The sequence below is a fragment of the Electrona antarctica genome (assembly GCF_951216825.1).
Source record: "Electrona antarctica genome assembly, chromosome: 15".
Lineage (NCBI taxonomy): Eukaryota > Metazoa > Chordata > Actinopteri > Myctophiformes > Myctophidae > Electrona > Electrona antarctica.
This window is the reverse complement of record NC_136796.1, coordinates 12660891-12680038: the sequence shown is the minus strand read 5'-3', so window position 1 is coordinate 12680038 and position 19148 is coordinate 12660891. Positions and strand designations below refer to the sequence as shown.

At 41.3% G+C, this 19148-nt stretch overlaps 3 protein-coding genes across 4 annotated transcripts; 2 read left to right on the top strand and 1 right to left on the bottom strand.

Annotated features, from left to right (window-relative positions):
* Window positions 1-97: 97 nt before the first annotated feature.
* meaf6 (MYST/Esa1-associated factor 6) lies at window positions 98-5263 on the bottom strand. 2 transcript variants are annotated; one of them, XM_079523177.1, is made up of 8 exons: window positions 5035-5263; window positions 3575-3690; window positions 3347-3434; window positions 3189-3234; window positions 2881-3070; window positions 1725-1754; window positions 642-675; window positions 98-547 (listed from the first exon to the last, which is right to left on the bottom strand). In XM_079523177.1, exons 1-8 carry the CDS (start codon window positions 5122-5124, stop codon window positions 533-535), a joined length of 609 nt encoding a protein of 202 aa, XP_079379303.1. In that variant the 5' UTR covers window positions 5125-5263; the 3' UTR covers window positions 98-532. The 2 variants fall into 2 exon arrangements, with proteins under 2 accessions (XP_079379303.1, XP_079379304.1); XM_079523178.1 differs by lacking the exon at window positions 1725-1754 and having other exon boundaries at window positions 5035-5252.
* Window positions 5264-5749: 486 nt separating this feature from the next.
* Window positions 5750-13003, top strand: LOC306938429 (homeodomain-interacting protein kinase 2-like). Its single transcript, XM_079522606.1, has 8 exons — window positions 5750-6199; window positions 7112-7300; window positions 7402-7583; window positions 8001-8124; window positions 8993-9100; window positions 10663-10731; window positions 11720-11874; window positions 12259-13003. Exons 1-8 carry the CDS (start codon window positions 6002-6004, stop codon window positions 12431-12433), a joined length of 1200 nt encoding a protein of 399 aa, XP_079378732.1. The 5' UTR covers window positions 5750-6001; the 3' UTR covers window positions 12434-13003.
* Window positions 13004-14331: 1328 nt separating this feature from the next.
* Window positions 14332-17160, top strand: stpg1 (sperm-tail PG-rich repeat containing 1; the record flags this gene model as incomplete). Its single annotated transcript, XM_079521951.1, has 7 exons — window positions 14332-14362; window positions 14457-14581; window positions 14709-14807; window positions 14937-15123; window positions 15670-15838; window positions 16547-16734; window positions 17087-17160. The coding sequence occupies 7 exons, from the start codon at window positions 14332-14334 to the stop codon at window positions 17158-17160; spliced, it is 873 nt and encodes a 290-aa protein (XP_079378077.1).
* Window positions 17161-19148: the final 1988 nt, after the last annotated feature.

The window sequence follows — 19148 nt, the reverse complement described above, 5'->3', positions numbered from 1 at the left end:
AATATTATCCAAGCTATGACCTCTCTCTCTTGCCATAGGCTGTTGTAATTACCAAGACCACAATTTATAATGCCCTTAATTAATATTTAAAGACAAATGATAAAAAAGTTTGTCGTTTTATTACAATTTTATGCTAAATAAGTCTTGAAATAAAAGCTGGGGCAATAATAATGATCTACAGTACTATTACTTACAAAAAACAAATGTCAAGACAAATCTTTTGTTACAATGGGGAAACATGACAGTTACATAATAAATATGTTTTAAACACTATACAATATGGCGTTACTACTAGGCTGGACCTGTAGTAACATGCAAGACCATTCATCTTTTACTGTAAGGTAAAAAAAAGAAAAAGAAGCATAAACACAAATGTATCCAAAAGTTAGCAAAGGGGAATGTCAATTTACATGGTACAGGCAGAAATATGACAACCAACAAAGGTGTAGGCCTACAAAGTCCAGAAACTGTGACCATAGGCCTCCTCTGTGTCCAGGTGTTTAGGTCTATAATCACGGAGGCATCTTCTTTATTAAGTTGAATAGTCCTGTGACAGAGGAGGCATGATTTTAATCAAATACATCGAGCACTGTATCACGACAAAAAATTATGCACAGTAAGAAATTAAGAATTCAACTTACAGCTCTTGGTTTCTTGTTTACTTTCATGTCAAACCTACAACAGAAAAACCAAACGGGTTTAAATTATAGATCACACTGAATAAAAATCTTTCCTGTTTCTTTTGTTGCTCAATGTAGCCATGGCCGAAAAGCAGCACTGCTGCAGTGACAGACGCTAACAGAGTCCAGACCATAACAAGAACACCTGTTTCTTTTTCTATGTACGTAATCTGTAGCCTCACCAATCATGTTAATAGCACTAGAGACGGTTCTTTATTAACCAGCTAAGAATAGGACAACTTGAGCCGTTGGGAATTAATCTGGGGTCGACTCGAAACTTGAAGATGTGTTGATACTTCAGTATTACATATGAAGTATCTAATAGAATCCAGAGAGTTGCATGCTGATGTGTTATATAGAATAATTATGGCTCACGAATGAAGTGCTGAACATGCAGTATGACGGATTAACTACCACTCTTAGGGCCCTACACACCGTGGGAGTATTCATGCAATTCCTTTAATTCGCCCCGAAAATTTGTTTAACTATTTATGTCATGGGTGCTTCCCCAAAGAAAGCAAATATTAAGCAACCATGAAGTGATGCAATTTTTTTCTTGTGATTTTTCACCACAAATAAAAAAGGCATCAACCTGTATGAATTAGGCATCAACTAAATATTTAAAAAAGATTTGTTTTTATGTGAAATACTCTCAGCCAATTTTCACACAATTTATTCATCGCGCCCCCGGTGTGTAAAGACCTTGCAAAACTCTACGTCAACAGAAGCAGACGGAGAACAAGAGCAGGACAGAGACGGTGGAAAAGTAGGATGGGGTTTGCAGTCAGCTAAGACCATAGACATAGAATGATAGACGCCTCATTCGCCGCTGCAATTCATTGGAGTGACCTGTATCAAACCGAGGGCGGAAGTGCGCCCATAGAGTTATATGGACTCATTTCCCTTCCTTTCATTACGTTCCTTGGCACCAACATGGAAGCTTGCCCTCACTTGAGAGCATTCGCCCCAGAGCCGGAAGAGGCGACTACCTTTCTATGTCTATGGCTAAGACCATGGGAGCAGGAAGTAAAATTTCAGACTTACTCAAAGTCATAATCAAACATGGCAGAAGGACTGGGGGTGGGGGAAAGGGTCAGCATTAGGGGAAGGAAAAGAGCAGCAGTAGTTAGTACAACAATCAGAAGTTAGGTCCTACTTAGAAAGATTGTGAAGATTATGCCATACATTAAATGAGGCTGTGAAAATGTGTAATTTGTTTACTGTAGTCTCTGAATTGGAGATAATTTTTCTCATTGTTTACATTAAAGTGCACCTTTGATGACAAAACAAATTCTATCAAGTACATGAAAATCTGACATAACACTTCCCAATTTTCCTCTTGTCAAAACACATTTTACATGACCATTTTCCAGCATTGCGAGTATGAACTCTCGATATGCAGAACACAGACCAATTATTTGTTTACAAACATTGAGACTGGAAGCACAGGTGACGGTTTTGTGTAATCAATTCCCAACAGATCCCCAAACTTGTTATTTTGGGGAGCGTTGGTTTCAGTTCATTCAACCTCCTGTTTTGGCCCTCCTACTAACGAGACATATACTTCACAGCGCAATGGTATTGCACGGCCATTCTCTGCGCGTGCGACACTTTCGCGGGACGGAGCACAAATTAGGCTTGATGGGCTGCAGTTGCGCGAGCATCTCCCTCTGGTCTAACCACAGCGACTGTAGGTGTGGTTTTGACTGGCTGCTTTGAATTGCTATTATTGTTTACACACACACACACACACACAACAGAAACCAAGGATTATATATTTCAAGCGAGAGATCACAGTATAAATACCAAGCATTCTTCCTCCACACTAGGGAAAAACAGCATCTGTAAGTTTGCTGTGATGCATTTTGTTTTAACATGTGAGTGCATTGGGGTTCATTTGGTGCCAGCCTGCACGCACATACTGGTTCTTCTCAGTGCGACGTTGTCTGATAAGGGGTCTATACTAGGGGAGTGTTGTCAGATATTCATATCCTCCTCAATAGAATGATAGGATTCATGTTAATGCCAAAAGTTGCCTTATAACAAAAGGGTAATACATCGACTAAAGCAACTTGCAGTTCCATAGGTCCCGATTGCTCTGCATACTTTGCATTCTAAAGAACAAATGGGAGCTACTTACTATAAGCCTAATGTTTAGACTCTAAACCCAATGATACTTTATTTGTAAATTGTATCTAACCTGTGTCTGTTCTTGTTCTTCCTCTTCTTGTGGTTGCCATGGTGGCTGCCTGAGGAGGACGAGGCAGCTTTCTGAGGCTTCATATCCTGCAAGGTTCCGTCTGCGTCCTCCGTGTCCTCGTGACTGGGCTCATTCTCCTGGTTCTGGAGGTCCGGAGAGGTGTCACTCTCTGTGCCACTGCCTGGCTCACCTGAAGGTGAAAAGAAAAACAGTACAAACTCAGCACCTCATCCTGCAGTCGGTCACCACAAAAAGTTAAACTGCCGATGCTGTCAATTTTAGTATATTCATGATATCTGGTGACTCACGCTTTTCGTTCATATGATCTTGTGTACCGCCAAGTGCACAAACCGCCTGTTGAACAAAAGAGAACACCCTGTATTCTCACTTTGCATCAGGTGAAAGTTGTTCACCTTGAATATACTGCGATTATTTTGAAAGGGGAGAGCGGGAGAGAGGCACTCACTGCAACTGAGGTGACAGACGACTTGCTGAACAAACGCTCTGCCTCTTTGAATTTCCTATTTCTTCTGTCCGTCTTACTGTTGGAGTTCCTATTACGAAGGCATAACAAGACAACAGCATGAAGTGAGTCGAGCAAAGGTTGCCCTTCTCGCCCCAATGTAAAATCCATGTCATGACTTTTCCTTTATAATGCATCTGATCTTTCCATATACTGCCATGGTTTGCTTACTTTTGGTTGGTGAGGTATCTGTCCCATCCTCTGATGATGTTCCCATACATCTGGGTGTCTTCTAGGTAGCTGCCCTCAAATGCATAGATCTGTCTTTCCAAGTTCACCAATGTTTCCTGAAGAAACAGGAAAACGGCTTCTGAATTCTGATAATAATGCATCTGCCAGTTCAGAATGTACAGATCATGTAACCAAATAGGTCCATTTGTTTACAGTTTGTATACTCAAGAGTTAAATCAATGGCCTGCAAATAATATGAATACTGTGGCTGTTATAGAGAGTATGCACATGCATGATTTTCCCATCAGGACACGCTCCCCTCATCTAGACTGAGTGGCAAAACATTGAGCAGCATGGAGTGTTGGAGTTTGGAAGCGCTCGTTGGAAATCACTCAACCATCCTGCGTAGTGCGTACCACCTGTTTCTAAATGTCACATAATGCAGGAGGCAGCAAAATGTTGTGTTATTGAAAACAAGCACTTCCAAACTCTGACACTTAGAAAAATAATCAAATGCAGGGCATTTCTTAACAGAAAGTAGCTCATAAAACATTTCTATGGTGGATTTTCATGAAACAAAAACTTTGCAGATAGAAAGAGGATAATTTAAGCTTTTCGTTCAGCTGCAATGTTGGTGAGTTTAACATTGTTTAATGCAATCAGACAGGACTTTTCTGTTAGGATGAATGGGCTGTCAAGACAGAAAGTTGTTTTTTGCCACTAAGTGGGCGTTCCCGCAATAACTTCCAGGTACGATGATGTCACACACATACCCTCTATAGCAGATATAGGACTGACTGCACATATGAAAACTTCCTTGTGGAGCACATATGATATGGGCACACATTGACAGGTGCAGGGTAATTAATGACACCTGATCATATATTCAGTCCACTCCAGCAATCATGTCAGACCCCGCTGGGTAGTTGAAAAGTGTAGATATTTTAATCACTAATCAAGTTCTCTGCCAGAGCAATTCATTATTGGGTGAGTACACACTGCAGCGCCACAAATGATGGGCGGGCAGGGCATGGGAGTGATATATGGCTGTGTATATGGAAAATACATTAAATGTATGTAAGATCACAGCCATTCTAAGACTAACAATGGCTCTAATGGATGGGGGAATGTAACAGGGAATGAACCCAGAAAGCCCCCCCCCCCCCCCCCCGTCCTTTGAACAATACGTTTCCCCCCCTCATGCATACCGTTGTAGCTTATGTGTATCATCATTGTGAAGTGTTATCGTAACGTTGCTGTCTCTGTTGTGCTAGCTAGCTAACGTTAGCAAGCTAGCGCTAGCCATACAGCCACATACACCGGAAGCTCAACTAGCTAGCTGAGGTTAGCTTAGCATATGCAGCTAGCATTCGCTTAGCATATTCCCATCGAAACGCTACAACTGTGCGATGATTCTGGCGAGACGCAATGTAAACGCCTGCGGGTTGTAAGTAACTTACAGCCAGTTCTTGTTTCCTCTTCACCAGCTCTGCGAGCTCCCGACGGGTGTCGGGGATCTGTGGCGGAGTCACCTTAGCGTGCATCGCCATGATGGATCTCCCTCCTCATCGAAAAACAAAACAAATGGCGCCGCCGCGGATGTTGCAAATTCTTCTTCTTGTTGTTGTTTTATGGCGGGTGGCAATCCTATCATGTCGTGCAGTACCCCCACCTACCGAGTTGTAGAGTGAACCGCGACTTTTCTCAGGTCACCCCTGTATTAATAATGCAACATTAATAATGCAACACAAAAGAAAAGGCTGAAACGCTGTAAGCATGCAGCAGCCAGATGAACCACCTATTTCAGTTAAACACCACTGCACATCACAGGTTAGAGGTTACTATTGTTTTATTAAGAAAATATCAAAATAAATATGGTGTACCCACGCCCACTTGTGACGTCACTCGATGTCACCACGCCCATCCTCCAGCCCTCCAAAAAAAACACTGTTCATATCATTGCCTGGCGTAACGGGGTTCACAAAGTAAAAAAAAACAGTACGATACGTTTTTTTAACCAATACGTTAAAAACAAACAAACATATAGTCACATCGGGAATTAAAACCTTTCTGAATGCTGTTTCTCAGTCACGACGTCACGTGTTCACGTGTTACGCACGTGCGCTTACCAGGTGATGGACCAATCAGAGCGCGTCTGTTGAACATGAGCTTGAGCTGCACGCTACATTTTCATTCCATCAGCTGACATCTTGGAGAGCGGTCGCGTTTGCCAGTTGATCCGGAATCGACCGTTATTTTGTGTTTCGGTTCGTTTAGCGTTTGTAATTCGAGATTTGCTACGGTTTGTTGTCGAAGCTATCTTCCTACAGATTGTTGGCTACTGTTTAGTTTGGCGTTTTTGATTCGAGTTTTTGCGGTTTGTGTTGAAGCTCGTCGCTCTGAACAGGTGATTTGAACTTGTTGAAGATGGTGCTCAAAACGAGACCGTTAGTAGTCGGCGTGAACGAGGTTCTGGAAGGAGGCGAGGGTTGCCGTTATCTCGTCAAGAGCGTCGTGGGAGCCGGTGACTTTTCCACTGTCGTTAAATGTGTCGACATGGACACGGATGTCACCGTGGCCGTTAAGATCGTCGAAAAACAACACGCTGCTGTAGCAGAGAACGAGGTAAAGTGTTTGTTTCATAATAAAAATCCACGTTCATCGATGTTGTGATGGATGTTGTGAGCTACTTTCTGTCAAGAAATTCCGTTGGAGATAGGAAACGCTTGTTTTCAAAAACGCAACCTCCTGCTGCCTAGCGTTATGTGCAATTTTGAAACGGGTACGTGGTACGATCCTACGATGCAGGAGTCAGGACTAGCCCCTTTTTGGAACCCTCGGTTTAACCGAGGGTTCCAAAAAGGGTCTAGTACCCTAGGCAGCGACGTCCAAAATTCAGAAAAGTTAACCGAGTCGGTTAACTTTTCTGAATTTTGGACGTCGCTGCCTAGGGTACCGCGTCCAAACTTCAGAAGAGGTAACCGAGGATGCCGAAAGGTGCTAGAGTCAGGACGAGAGTGATTTACAACGAGCGCATTCAAACCACAATACTTAGAAAAAAGATCACCTGCACGGAATTCATTGACAAAGTAACTCACAAAAGCCTGGCAAAGCTGATAGCTTTACGGTGGGGGCAGTAGCATAGCAGCATCGCACTTTAATGGATACACAGGCCCGGCCGCCCGGGTCTGATCAGCCTCGGTCGGGTCGCTTGGAGGAGGGTGTCCAAGCCAAGGCCATCAGTAGATGCTTGTTAATGTTAACTAGGCACTTCTTGGTGTTTCTTTTGACAATAACATATTCTACTAATGTCCTGATTAAGTAGTCAAATTAGCATCCAACTAAAATTATCTTTATATGGTAAACCCAATATACTTTGTAGATTACATTTATACAAGCTTGCCTTGTCGATCTGCCATTTCTGAATTATTTTATGAAATGTATACCATGTTTTAAATTGTTTAAAACATGTCCAGAATGGGAATGACAGCCCAGTTGAAAGTAACACACTAACATTGTATGTTCTTGTATTTTCAGGTGTCCATTTTGGAAACGGTGAAAGCCTTGCATCCAGACAGATGTGGATTGTTGAGCTTTCACAAGAGCTTTTGGTACAATGGACACAGATGCTTGGTCTTTGAGATTCTGGATTGTAATCTCTTAGACTTCATCAATGACAGAGGTGGACCTCTGTCATTGATGGAGATTAGACCCATCATACAACAGGTACAAACACAGATATTTCTATGGTGTTATTTGTGTTGGTTTTCAGCTTGCCACAGCGTTGCAGAGTGTTAACAGTTATGTGATGTGTTGTTGGTTTTCAGCTTGCCATATCATTACTGATGCTACAGACTGTGGGTCTGATCCACGGAGACATCAAGCCAGACAACATCATGTTGGTCGATCAACATCAACGTCCCTTCAAAGTCAAACTCGTCGACTTTGGACTGGCTACAGATGTCTCTGAGGTGCAACAAGGATGCAGTATGCAACATCCTTATATTAGGTGAGTTTCATTTACATAATAAACATGTTGTCTTTGTTAACTTGTCTACTTTACCTGTAATGGATATTGTTGCTGTCGGGCAGAAACCTAGCATCTCCATAGTCCTCAAAGTAGCAGATCACAATGTGTTGTGCTACAGTGCTAGTCAAGCATTGTGATCTTGTAGATCTGCTAGGTTTGTAATTGAAAATCTTTGAACAAGAAATTTGGAGATTTTTATCCTATAGTCACGACTGATCGATTTAGAACACAGGTTCTTTTGTCCATTTCCTGGAAAGTAATAGTTCTGTACATACAAGGTTTCTGTCCACCCCACAGTGACGATATACTGTAAGTTGTCGTTGCCTAAGTTGCATATTGGAAGCAGCTGCCACAGTAAGCATGTCTCATGTTGTACTTGAATCTTTCTACCCACAGAGCACCAGAAGTATCACTGGGTCTTCCCATCACAGAGGCTGTTGACATGTGGTCACTGGGCTGCTTTATGGCTGGTGCGGTGCTGGGAGAATACCTGTTTACTGGAAACTCTGAATATGAAGTGGTGAGTATTTTACTATTTTGTTACGTTAATACCACTCAATATTATGTGCTGTGCTTAGTATATCACAACTGGAGTTGTGAGCCTGTAGAATGTAGATCCTATTTTTGGTAATCTAGCTAGATATGCCTTCTACTTTTTGATACATCGCTATCAGCAATTATGCAGCCAATGTAACCAGATTGTTTTTAAACCACTGTCAACATGGCGTCTGTTTTTATATATTGCTGTAGTTGTTCAGAAGCTTATGCCCTACTAAGCCTACTTGATCATGCTAGTGTCACACAAAAGCACCAAAGTAGCAGATCTACGTTTCGAGCTTGTAGATCTGCTTTTGCTATTTTTGAATTTGAATCCTGAAAAGTAAAGGCTCATTCATAGTCTGGATTTTTGGTGGTGAGGTGACCACCGCTCCGGTGGTGAGGTGACCACCGGAGCTGAAATAACGTTGAGCAGTGGTGAGTAAAAACAGAGAAGGGCGGTGGCGGTGGTTTGCTCTTCACCGTGGCTCGTGATGTCATGTTGTAGTTCGGTGGTCACCTCACCACCGAAAATCCAGACTATGAATGAGCCTTAACAATTTGGACATCTGAGGTTTCCACCGACAGACGATTTGTTGAATAAGTTATTATATAATAATAATACATTTCAGTTCATATATTTATTGCATATCCATCAAAGTTATTTGTGTTTAATTTGTTTGCTAGTTAATGTTCTAAAATGTAAACTTTAATCAATCTAAGTTTTGTTTTTATTGATTAGAAAATCTGGCATTGGTTACCTGCACTGATGGACCCACTTCTTTGTCAAGTTACATGACACGTTGTATACTACTAACTGATGTTACTGTTGTGATGTTTTTTTTGTTCAGCTGCGATCCATCATGCTGAAGCTTGGGATGCCACCACAGTCCCTCCTAGATGCTGGTTCCAAGAGCAAGGAGCTTTTCACCCGGGGCAAAAGTACATGGAGACTTAAGGTATGATTGCAACTCCCTCCTGCCTTTGTGAATCATCACTTTTGGGTAGAAACTAGGGATGTCCCGATACACTTTTTTCGTTTCCGATCCGATTCCGATCCAACAATTTCTGTGTTAGCCGATACCGATACCAGTGCTTTTAAAAAAAAAATGTGTAAAGTATATGTACTCATGTTGGTTGCGTTATCACGTAGAATAACGTGTGAAGTTTAGCCCTGGTGATGTTCCACTTTGCAAACACACACACACACACACACAATATGCATATTTTTCTTTTTAACCAACCAAAACATCCCTTGCACTACATTTTACTACTGGGTCTTGAAATACAATACATACTTTTCTAACTGAGTTAATTGTGTACCGTCACTTTAAAAGCGTAATGTATACGTCCTCGTACGACAGCGTCACGCACCAAAAATAGCCATTCTACAAGCTCACACTGCGTCTGGTTGCACCGCGTTGTGAGCTTGTATATCTGCCTTTTCGGCAATGATAGACTGAGAAGTCGAATTATTATTATAACTTTGGCAGGGAGTTTTGAGTTTCCCAAACGGAATTGGATTATGAATGATGGCAACGGAGTCTTGCTGGGTAGCAAGGCAAGCAAACCACCGTGTTTCGACTCGGTGCAGACATGCACAGAGTTGTATTAAACCCAAATGCGATACATTTGGGTTTAATACAATGCATTATTGACAGATGCCTATGCATTGTCGAAATGTTCCCATTCGTGCATGTAGCCTACTTATTAAGTTAACAACTGTGCTACATTATTGCATTTAGCTCCCCTCTTGTCTTTTAAAATGTAACCAAACGTTTCCACCCGTTCCACCCACGGCGCAAGTTACCATGAGCGTCAGCCCACCGTGGCCCAGTCAGTTTAGACTTTAGAGTTTATTTGTCCAGTCTAACTTCGAAGAGAGGGGGAGAAAGAAAAACAACAAAAGATAGCCTACTTGGCAGCCCTTGTGCATGCAAATTTATGTACAGCAACCTGCCTTTGTTTTAAATTGTCCCCCATTCGCACGTCAGCAAAGCCGTTCACACCTACGGCTGGAAATGCGCATTTTCAATACCGGCGGCCCGTCTCACCGTGCTGCGCGCATCACGTGATTAAATAAAATGTGGTATCGGATTGGTGCGGCATTCCGATACAAGTATCGGTATTGGGACATGCCTAGTAGAAACCTTGCATGTCCTGATAGGAAATGGACACAAATAACATGTGTTCCAATTGATCCAATGTAGTTATTATTTAGTCACAAACTCTTTATAATGCGTTGGTTAAATATTTAGAAAACTCACACAAACTTTCAGCATGTCCTCCCTATTTTAGTGTTGTCTTTATAGGTGAAAAGATTTTCAAACTAAAATAGACTCTATAACCTGTTTAGCTTATACCTCGGCTATTCTTGTTAGTTTTGTACGACACCATCATATGAAAAAGTATAAAATAGGACATTAATTTATTAAAAATGTAAAATGATGAATATATTTATTTTGTATTTTGCAGAAACTGGAAAAGATGTATCTTAAAATCCTGTGTTGTTTTTTTGCAGACTCCACAAGAGTATGAAGCAGAAACAGGCTTCAAAGCTGAAGAAAACTGGGATAGCCTGGGCGGACTGGTAAGTAAGCTGCTACTTATTTTATTGTCTCCACCAGGCCAAAGGCATGGCGAGAGAGTATGTTTTGCACTCCGTGTGTGTGTCCGTGTCCATCCGTCTGTTACCAGCTAATCTCCGGCACGTTAACCCGGTCGATGCCAAACTTTGCACACACTCCCTAGATGCCAACATGAACCTCTTCCCCAAATTTTCCAGAACGGCCTATTATAGCGCCACCAGGAGGCAGACTTTTCTGATTTTTGCTATTACTACTCCATATTTTGTCCAAAAATCCCACAAATGATTACACAGTATCTCTATAGTCATGTGCTCAAGACGGATATTAGTTGTAGTCCGATATTCCATATTCCATCCTGATTGGCTAACATTGGCTTTCAAAAACCCTCAAATCATGAATGCAGCGCACAATTTACGTGAAATCTTTCACAGACGTTCCTACTAGGCTGAGGAATATATCCCACCCTTTTCACATTGGCCTGTTTGTTATAGCGCCACCAACAGGTGTATTTTTGCGAAACACATTTTTGGAACAAAATGCCTCAAATCATCCAATTGCCATCCAAGGCGTAAGAAGAAATGGCACCCTTTTCACATTGGCTTATTATAGCACCACCAGAAGGCCACAGCCTGCCCTGCCCTGGTGGAGACGTGTGCCCCGAGGGGCACTTTTTCTAGTTTTTAGTTGTTTCTATATTGCTGTTGTCGGGCAGAAACTTCTATCTCCATTTTCTAAGTTTTTGTGTGTGTCCCTGTAAATGAATGCTCTACCTTTTGTGTTGATGCTTTTGTGTGACGCTGTCATGATCTGCAAGCTCTAAACACAGCACAAAGCGATGCGCTTTGAGCTGGTAGATCTGGTACTTTTGAGTGTATATTTTGTGTGTATATATGAGGTTTTCACCCGACAGACATTTCTTTTTCAGAAAACTTAAATGCGCGATTTATTTGGACAGTGGCTCATCATCATTTTTATTGTTTCCAAACACAGGATTTTGATGATGATATGGACCCTTATCACAAGGCGCTTTTCATGGACTTGATGAAGCAGATGCTTCATTGGGATGCGAGGGAGAGAATAACACCCATCCAGGTGTTGGAGCATCCTTTCATCACAATGCCCCACCTGGTGGTCCAGAGCTCCTAGTAAGTATCAATGTCTAACAGATTTACTCTAGAACCCCCAATCTACACAGACAAATCCTAGGGTATGTGACATTTGTTTCTTAAAACAAGTGTTAAATAGCTCTATATTCTGATAGTACTCGTGTTTGTTCAGTAACAGGAGTTTCAATGTCTCCTGCTCTTTAGTAAACAGAAAATGCATCTTCAGATTGGGATACCTATTTTATCCAATTAGGAGAGAGAACTTGCACAAAATATCACTTGCCCTACCTAACAATAGTGAATAAATCCACGGTCAATATATAATAACATGGATGGATATGTACATAGATGAATGTATTGATATATAGATTGATTGACAGGTTGTTTTATCTAACGAATCTTTCATTGTTCTTATCTTAACAGTGGTCACAACTGCCTCCTGTCGCAGCACAAGTGCCCACTCCCAGTGACTCCAGCCAATGGGAAGCGCCCACTCCCCGTGACTCCAGACAATGGGAGGTTGAGGAAACGGCCACTCACTGCGTCTACACCCACTCGCAGGTTGGGGAGGACTTTGAAGAGGAGGAGGATACTGTAACAGAAACTGCCTTCTTGTTGGCTGGTCCACTCCAAAGTAAATGTTCCACAGTCCATCTCCTCAACCAGACAGTTTTCTGATCCGGTCCATGGTGGATATTAACTGTGCGTCATAAAACCATGGCGGAAACAATGAGCACCTGTGCTCCTCCAAAAATGATTCTCCTCGGCCAGAGGCATTATCATTTGTTCAGTTTGGTATAATAACCGCTAGGGTATATCTGCCAACCCGGAAACCACTTTCTAGTATTCTAGAGTACGTTTGGCCTAGACTGGGTCATACTGGACAGTTTGGGAATGAAATCCAGGCTTTCAAGATGGTGACACAAGGTTACCACCAAGCTTCTGTTATACTGTATTCATTCTTATGTTAATACTGTATAATGTATATAATACTAATGTGTATATAATGTATATAATACTGTATATATGTCTATAATGTATATACTGTATCGATGTACATTCTTATATACTGTGTGTGTGTGTGTGTGTGTGTGTGTGTGTGTGTGTGTGTGTGTGTGTGTGTGTGTGTGTGTGTGTGTGTGTGTGTGTGTGTGTGTGTGTGTGTGTGTGTGTGTGTGTGTGTGTGTGTGTGTGTGTGTGTGTGTGTGTGTGTGTGTGTGTGTGTGTGTGTGTGTGTGTGTGTGACAATGACAAATAAACTTTGGTTGAATCTTGACAAGTCATCTTTGTTTGACCACTTTCACCCTGGTGTCCCTGTTTTGGGCATGTCATTATAGGAAACATTTTTTAGATTGGTCATTTTGTAGATCATCAAAAATGATCCAATGTTTGTTGCTCTTGGAGGAGGGACATGGTGGTCTACACACCCTGCCCAGGTTAAACAGTGGTGAGACCTGTGGAGATACAACAAAACTGAGATTGCCTATTTTAATACCAGTGTTGGAAAGTACCTTTAACCCTATAAGAGTCCGATTCTACAAATGCCTTCTAATTCAGTAGTTTGCACACTTTCACGACATTTAAAAAAGAACAGATGTACAAGCTTGCCGTGTGGCACAAAGTGACGCGCTAGTGTGTGCTTGCATTTGATATTTTTGGCATAGCCAACGCAATGTAAAATGTCACGCTTTTCTGGTTTTAATTATTTAATTAAAATGGTAATTTAAAGTTACTAGATTCTTCTCTCAAAAAAGGCTATCTGGGTAGCCTACAGTACCACCCTAAACCAAAACTAATATTGTTTAGATGTATACAGCGAGGAAGTTGGATGCCCCTGTGGGATCAATACAGGTAATCTATCTATATGGACTAATGTATTAGTTTAAATATTTAATATCAAAAGTTGTCCCTTATCTGTTGTTGCCCTACCTTTAAATTGAACCAAGGCCAGAGTCCAGGCCAGGCCAAGTGTATCATCTTCATCAGACCTTCCTTGAGAATTTGTCTCAATCTTGCCCTGAAAGTGCACAGGTTCAGGTTGAAGCAGTATTAACCAATTGCATATTGGCCACGGGGTGGCGCTAAAGTACAATAATGCAAACTGGATTCAGGGCCAAATCTGTTGGTTTGTTTTATATGTTGCCATAGTAACATTTATTGAAGATCCATTGTATTAGCCTGCTGTGGTGACAACTTTCTATCCTACAGTTGGATAAGTAAGACTTTGGTTATATTTGATCAAATATCAGTGATTGATTTTGTCTTATGTAGTGTACTGTTAATGTTTAGATCTTTCCAGGTATTTAATCAGTAAATTAGTCTATTCCTATAATTATTCAATATGTTAACCCGTACAAATGACAAGCAGCTATATGAACTATACAGCATACAGCAGCGGATCTATTAGACTCTTATCAATCTACAGTCTTGTGGTGCTGGATTGTTTATTGACAGCCAGCGAGTCATGTCAATGTCTACATGTCTTTCTACTGAACCATGGGCCAGAAATATCAAGGATTGAATGAAGGTGAGTTTCTCTGATTTGCTGCTGCATGACATGAACATGAATATTCATTTTCATAATGCCTATTAAATGATTAATTTGTTTGACCATTGTCTAGTCTGTGAGATTCCAAGTTATACTACATCGTCAGTGCCTACAAAATACCAAGCAGTTGTGATAAGCAATACAGAAAGGAAGGGGTTTTCTTCACAAACCAAGAGATTCTGCTGGCAAGACAGTTTGGTAGTAGGACAATAGTCTACAACTTCATTCATGTATACCTTTGTACAAAATCATATAAATCAAATATTTATGGCAGACAGACATAGATATGCAGCATATGAAGAATAACTATTTGTATTTGCTTCAGAATGAAAATCCTGGACCAGGCACTTATGGTTCTATTGCCACTGCTGAAGTCATTAGCCCCTCTTTCTCAGTTACAGGCACAGGAAGTTTTGCATCAAAGGTGAAGTTGTGAATTCCTTATAAGTCAACTTTTCAATGGCATGTACTTTGTGGGGTCTCTGGATTGCACTTGAATTGCCAGAAAGTATAATAAACTTGCCTGGATATAATCTGCTCATTACCACTATAGGCTCTCAGATTCCCCCCTAACCCACAGAGAGGTAGGCCTACCCCTGGGCCCAACGCATACAACCTGCAGTCCTCATTGGTTAAGTACAACTTAAGCAGAGGGGCCTCCAGAGCATTCAGATCTCCTGTGGGACCGCAAAGAGATGTTCCCAAGGACATAACTCCAGCCCCAAATCAATATGATGTATGTGAATTATTCAAGTGCACTGGAATTATTCAAAACGAAAATCTTCAGTGTTAATGTATCTCTGAAAAATGTGGCTACATGCCATGGGTCTCTTTACTCAGTGTTAACTGTTAAATGTATGTAAAATGTCACTGTGCACAGTGACATTTTTTTTCTTTTGTTCTGCTTAAATTGTATTTTGTATATTAAAGTTTTACTCTCCTGGATCTATAGGTACATTTCGCTGGACCTGAAAGAAATCCTATAGTTGCTGCTTCATCTGCTTTTTTGTCAAAAACTAGACGTAGCTATTTTTCCTCCCCTACTGTAAAAGTGCCATCACCATGTAAGTATCAGTATCATTCTTATTTACTCTAAGGCGCTGCATTACATTTACTCTCTTTAACCTATTAAAAACGAGAAAGCATCCATGACAGCCAGTCATTTTAGATTTTTGTGTCTCTCACACTGAAAGTGTGCAAACTACTGACTTAGAAGGCATTTGTAAAATCGACATCAGGGCTTAATGGGTTTACTTTAAATATTTTGTTGTTACTTACAATTCAAGGCCACTATGAAGTGAAGGAGACCGTGATCCAGAAATGCCCCAGAGTTGCCATGTCGCCTTTCAAGTCAAAAACTCCAAGGCTCCCTCCTACACAGGACAGCCTTGTGCCAGGCCCAGGAGCCTACAACCCCCACCAGGCCCCTGTGCCAGTGAAGAGGACCATCATGCCGTGAGTAAAAACCCATGTCTGTGCACAAAAAATATCCCATGGCAATTTATTACCACCAGATGAGACATTTGAGCATAAGCTCTTCATTAGACAATCTTGTATGTCTGCTGAAGAGCTATGATGACATTTTCTATTGTGAGGACTTAATTTTACACTCTATGGAAACATATAGGGCTCCATTTTCGGCACTGCTAAACCCCTTATCCCTAAACATCTTTGCCTTTTTTTACTATTTTGAAAAACATTTTCAATAGTTCAACTAGCCAATCTACATTGACACGTTGTGAGCTTGTAGACTGGCCATTTTAACTATTCAAAAATGTTTTGCAAAATAGTAAAAAAAAAAAAAAAAGGAAAAGAAGTTTAGGGATAAGGGGTTTAGTGGTGACGAGTGTTTTTCAGTGCGGCTCCACCTTGTATGTATGCATGCGTTCACACTATTTTTGAGGGGCCTCCAACGCCTGGTGTGCCGCCCGTGACGTCATGTGTGTGGCCAAGTCTATGAACTTTTTACAGAATAATTTCTTCCGTAAAACATTTCTGGACAAGTCAATGGCAAATGACGAAAGTGGCGTCATGTTTGTGCATGCCCCCCAAAGTCGCCCCTCACTTCTCACAAGTGTGATTTTTGTATAACCAACCATATGAACCAGTAACGGTTACCTTATTCACTGGCCTATAAGTGCATTTTCTCAACTGTCTTTTAAGGAGGAGACATCTGACGCTATCAGCCCCTCCTCTGATTGTTTGCAAGAGCCCTCTCTTACCTGGCCCAGGGCAGTATGAGCTAGTAAACTATGACGGACCACCCAAGCACCTCATGTCCTCTGCTGTGTTTGTATCACATACTAGACGGATGATCCAAGAAAAGCAGGGCCAGGGCGGACCAGGCCCAGGTACTCTTTCAAGCCCCTTATACTTTACAAGACAAAATACTTTGTAAATTACAGTGGTGCTATTTAATTTCTGTTGAGTCTGTTCTGAATTGACATGTAATGATACCCTTCAGGGCTGCACACTCAACAACAGTTTGTAATGGGAGATGATGCCAGTTGCCAATATCAATACAGTCAGTGTAGTCATACAAGGATACAAGGTTGTCTGACATAAAGTTAGTCTTAGTTCTCTCATTTCTAGCTTTGGGAGAATGATGGTCAAGCTCACGATTATTGAATGGACTGTGTTAGCCAATACTGCATGAGAATTCTTTTGAGTCATACTAACTCCCCCCCAACACCCCCTTCTCAGGTTTCTATGAACCACAGACACCATCAAAGCGGTCCTTCTTGTACAATCATTCCAAGATCTGGATTCCTACATGAGACACTCAAGGCAGCTGTGCGTGGGAGTTTGTAAGTGTGGCTGAGCGCTTATGCACGTGCATAAACCAAGTAACAGTGACAACATTATATCTGTGGGGGTGGAGGAATTCCATGGATATAAATTTAGACACTTTGCAAGACTCTTCTGTTTTATTCATCTTTGACTTTGGCAATCCCTTCCTTGCTCACACATATTTTTGGTCTACAGTCTGACTGACTGATGAGCTATAATTATTTTACAAATATCCGGTTGTATTAATGGAATTGTTTATTAGTAATTATCATGTGTGTCAACAAGGCGATTCAATAGATACTGTACAGATTAAAATGTTATGTCAAGATTCTGAGAAAATGTGATTCTCTCATCATGACATGATATACTGTAACTGTTGCTTTAGGCAGGCAACTGTCTAAAGAACTGCTGGTCTGGCCAACGATACAACACAATAACAGCTGTGGTTGAGATGATGTGACCATGCCAACTGTTAAGGCAGAGTGGAGGGTGGTGAGGGACACTGAATGTCAACAATGCCCCTGACTGGGCAAGAAGTATAGACCCAGGGCCTGGGCCATGGCTCAATGGTCCAGGCACCTTGGCTGGTAATCCAGTCTGGCAGTGTGCCGCGGGTTCGACTCCCGATCCCGACGGCCTTTACTGCATGTCTTCCCCCATCTCTCTCCCCATTTCCTGTCAGCCTACTGTCTGTCCCTCCATAAAAAATATAAAATAAAGGCGAAAGCCAAAAAAAATAAAGTATAGACCCAGAAGACAAATGGACAAACTCTATTACATTTCAACATTTTGCCACAAGCCATCGTTTTCTGCCTCCTAATACTAGTTACTTATTCATTATTATTATATTGTATATTATTGAATCTGAGGAACATCGTCATGGCAATATTTGCAACATTTGTATTTACCAGGTGGTGCTTACAGTACATCTATAAAGAAATAAGGTACTGTTAAATGAAACCAAAGTATAAGTTTGCTTGTGAGAAATAAGCTAGAAATTTTTGCTTGGTCTCACCCTGTGGTGTCTGCTCACTCTGCTGTTGATACCACAGCAACTGCACACATGCTTGTGGCTCCCACGACATCACAACAGCTGTAGTTATATTCAGACAGTGACTTCAATAACAGGCTCTCCACAAATCATATCCTGTAAAAAACATTATACAAATGTCTTCCGATCTGCCTTTTAGATAGAGTCAAGTCAAAAAGTCTTACAAGATAATAGCAGCTTTTAAAGTACTGAGATCTGGATGGCACAGAAAGCTCTGCCAGTATATAGAGTGGAAGTGCTTAAGGTGATATTATTATTCTCTGTTTTTGTTTGGCAGTTATAACAGGGTTACGCAGTGTGTAAATGTAGAGTCCTAGTAGTGATGGTGGAGTGAGGTATCCACATTCCTCAATGAGTTTATGGGAGGCCCCTCTCTAAGTTATAACGAACTGCAGGTAGGCAAGTATGAACAAGTATTCCCTCAAGGGAAGCCTATTCAGACTGCCTTTTATTGTCAGGATAGGTATAGGTGCTCGTGAGATACAAGATGGGAAGAGGGAAGTAAACTACACTACACTCTGTACACTTCAGCACAAGAAAGTTAACGTGAGGCCACAAACATTCAGAAAGATATATATCTAATATCAAACGTATTTGAAAGCATTCTACTTATAGATGTGTGGTTTCATATGAGAAAAGGGGACCACAGGATGTACAGGGAGAATACTACTGTGCTATTTCTGCTACTGTGGAAATCTTTCTCCCTTTTTAACGGGGACAATGGGGTACACTATTCTGTGATGTCAATGTGCTAGATAAAAGAATCACACTTGTGTGAAGTGTGGGGTGCTCTTATCATCATACATACATACATCATACATCATCACATTCCGTGCTCAGCCAATCGAATCATCACATTCTGTGGTACAAAAAAGGGTATAGTTTCCAATTCCATCTGCTGTCTCTGGGTTGGTTGACTTTAAA

Excerpts from the sequence above, each read along its gene's own strand:
- meaf6 (XM_079523177.1), bottom strand. The coding sequence starts at position 5,124 with ATGGCGATGCACGCTAAGGTGACTCCGCCACAGATCCCCGACACCCGT. Across the intron at positions 3,235-3,346 it reads CGTCTGTCACCTCAGTTGCA|GCGGTTTGTGCACTTGGCGG; the intron begins GTGAGTGCCTCT and ends TTTGTTCAACAG. Across the intron at positions 3,071-3,188 it reads AGATCATATGAACGAAAAGC|GTGAGCCAGGCAGTGGCACA; the intron begins GTGAGTCACCAG and ends TTTCACCTTCAG.
- LOC306938429 (XM_079522606.1), top strand. The coding sequence starts at position 6,002 with ATGGTGCTCAAAACGAGACCGTTAGTAGTCGGCGTGAACGAGGTTCTG. Across the intron at positions 7,301-7,401 it reads TTAGACCCATCATACAACAG|CTTGCCATATCATTACTGAT; the intron begins GTACAAACACAG and ends GTTGGTTTTCAG. Across the intron at positions 10,732-11,719 it reads GGGATAGCCTGGGCGGACTG|GATTTTGATGATGATATGGA; the intron begins GTAAGTAAGCTG and ends TTCCAAACACAG.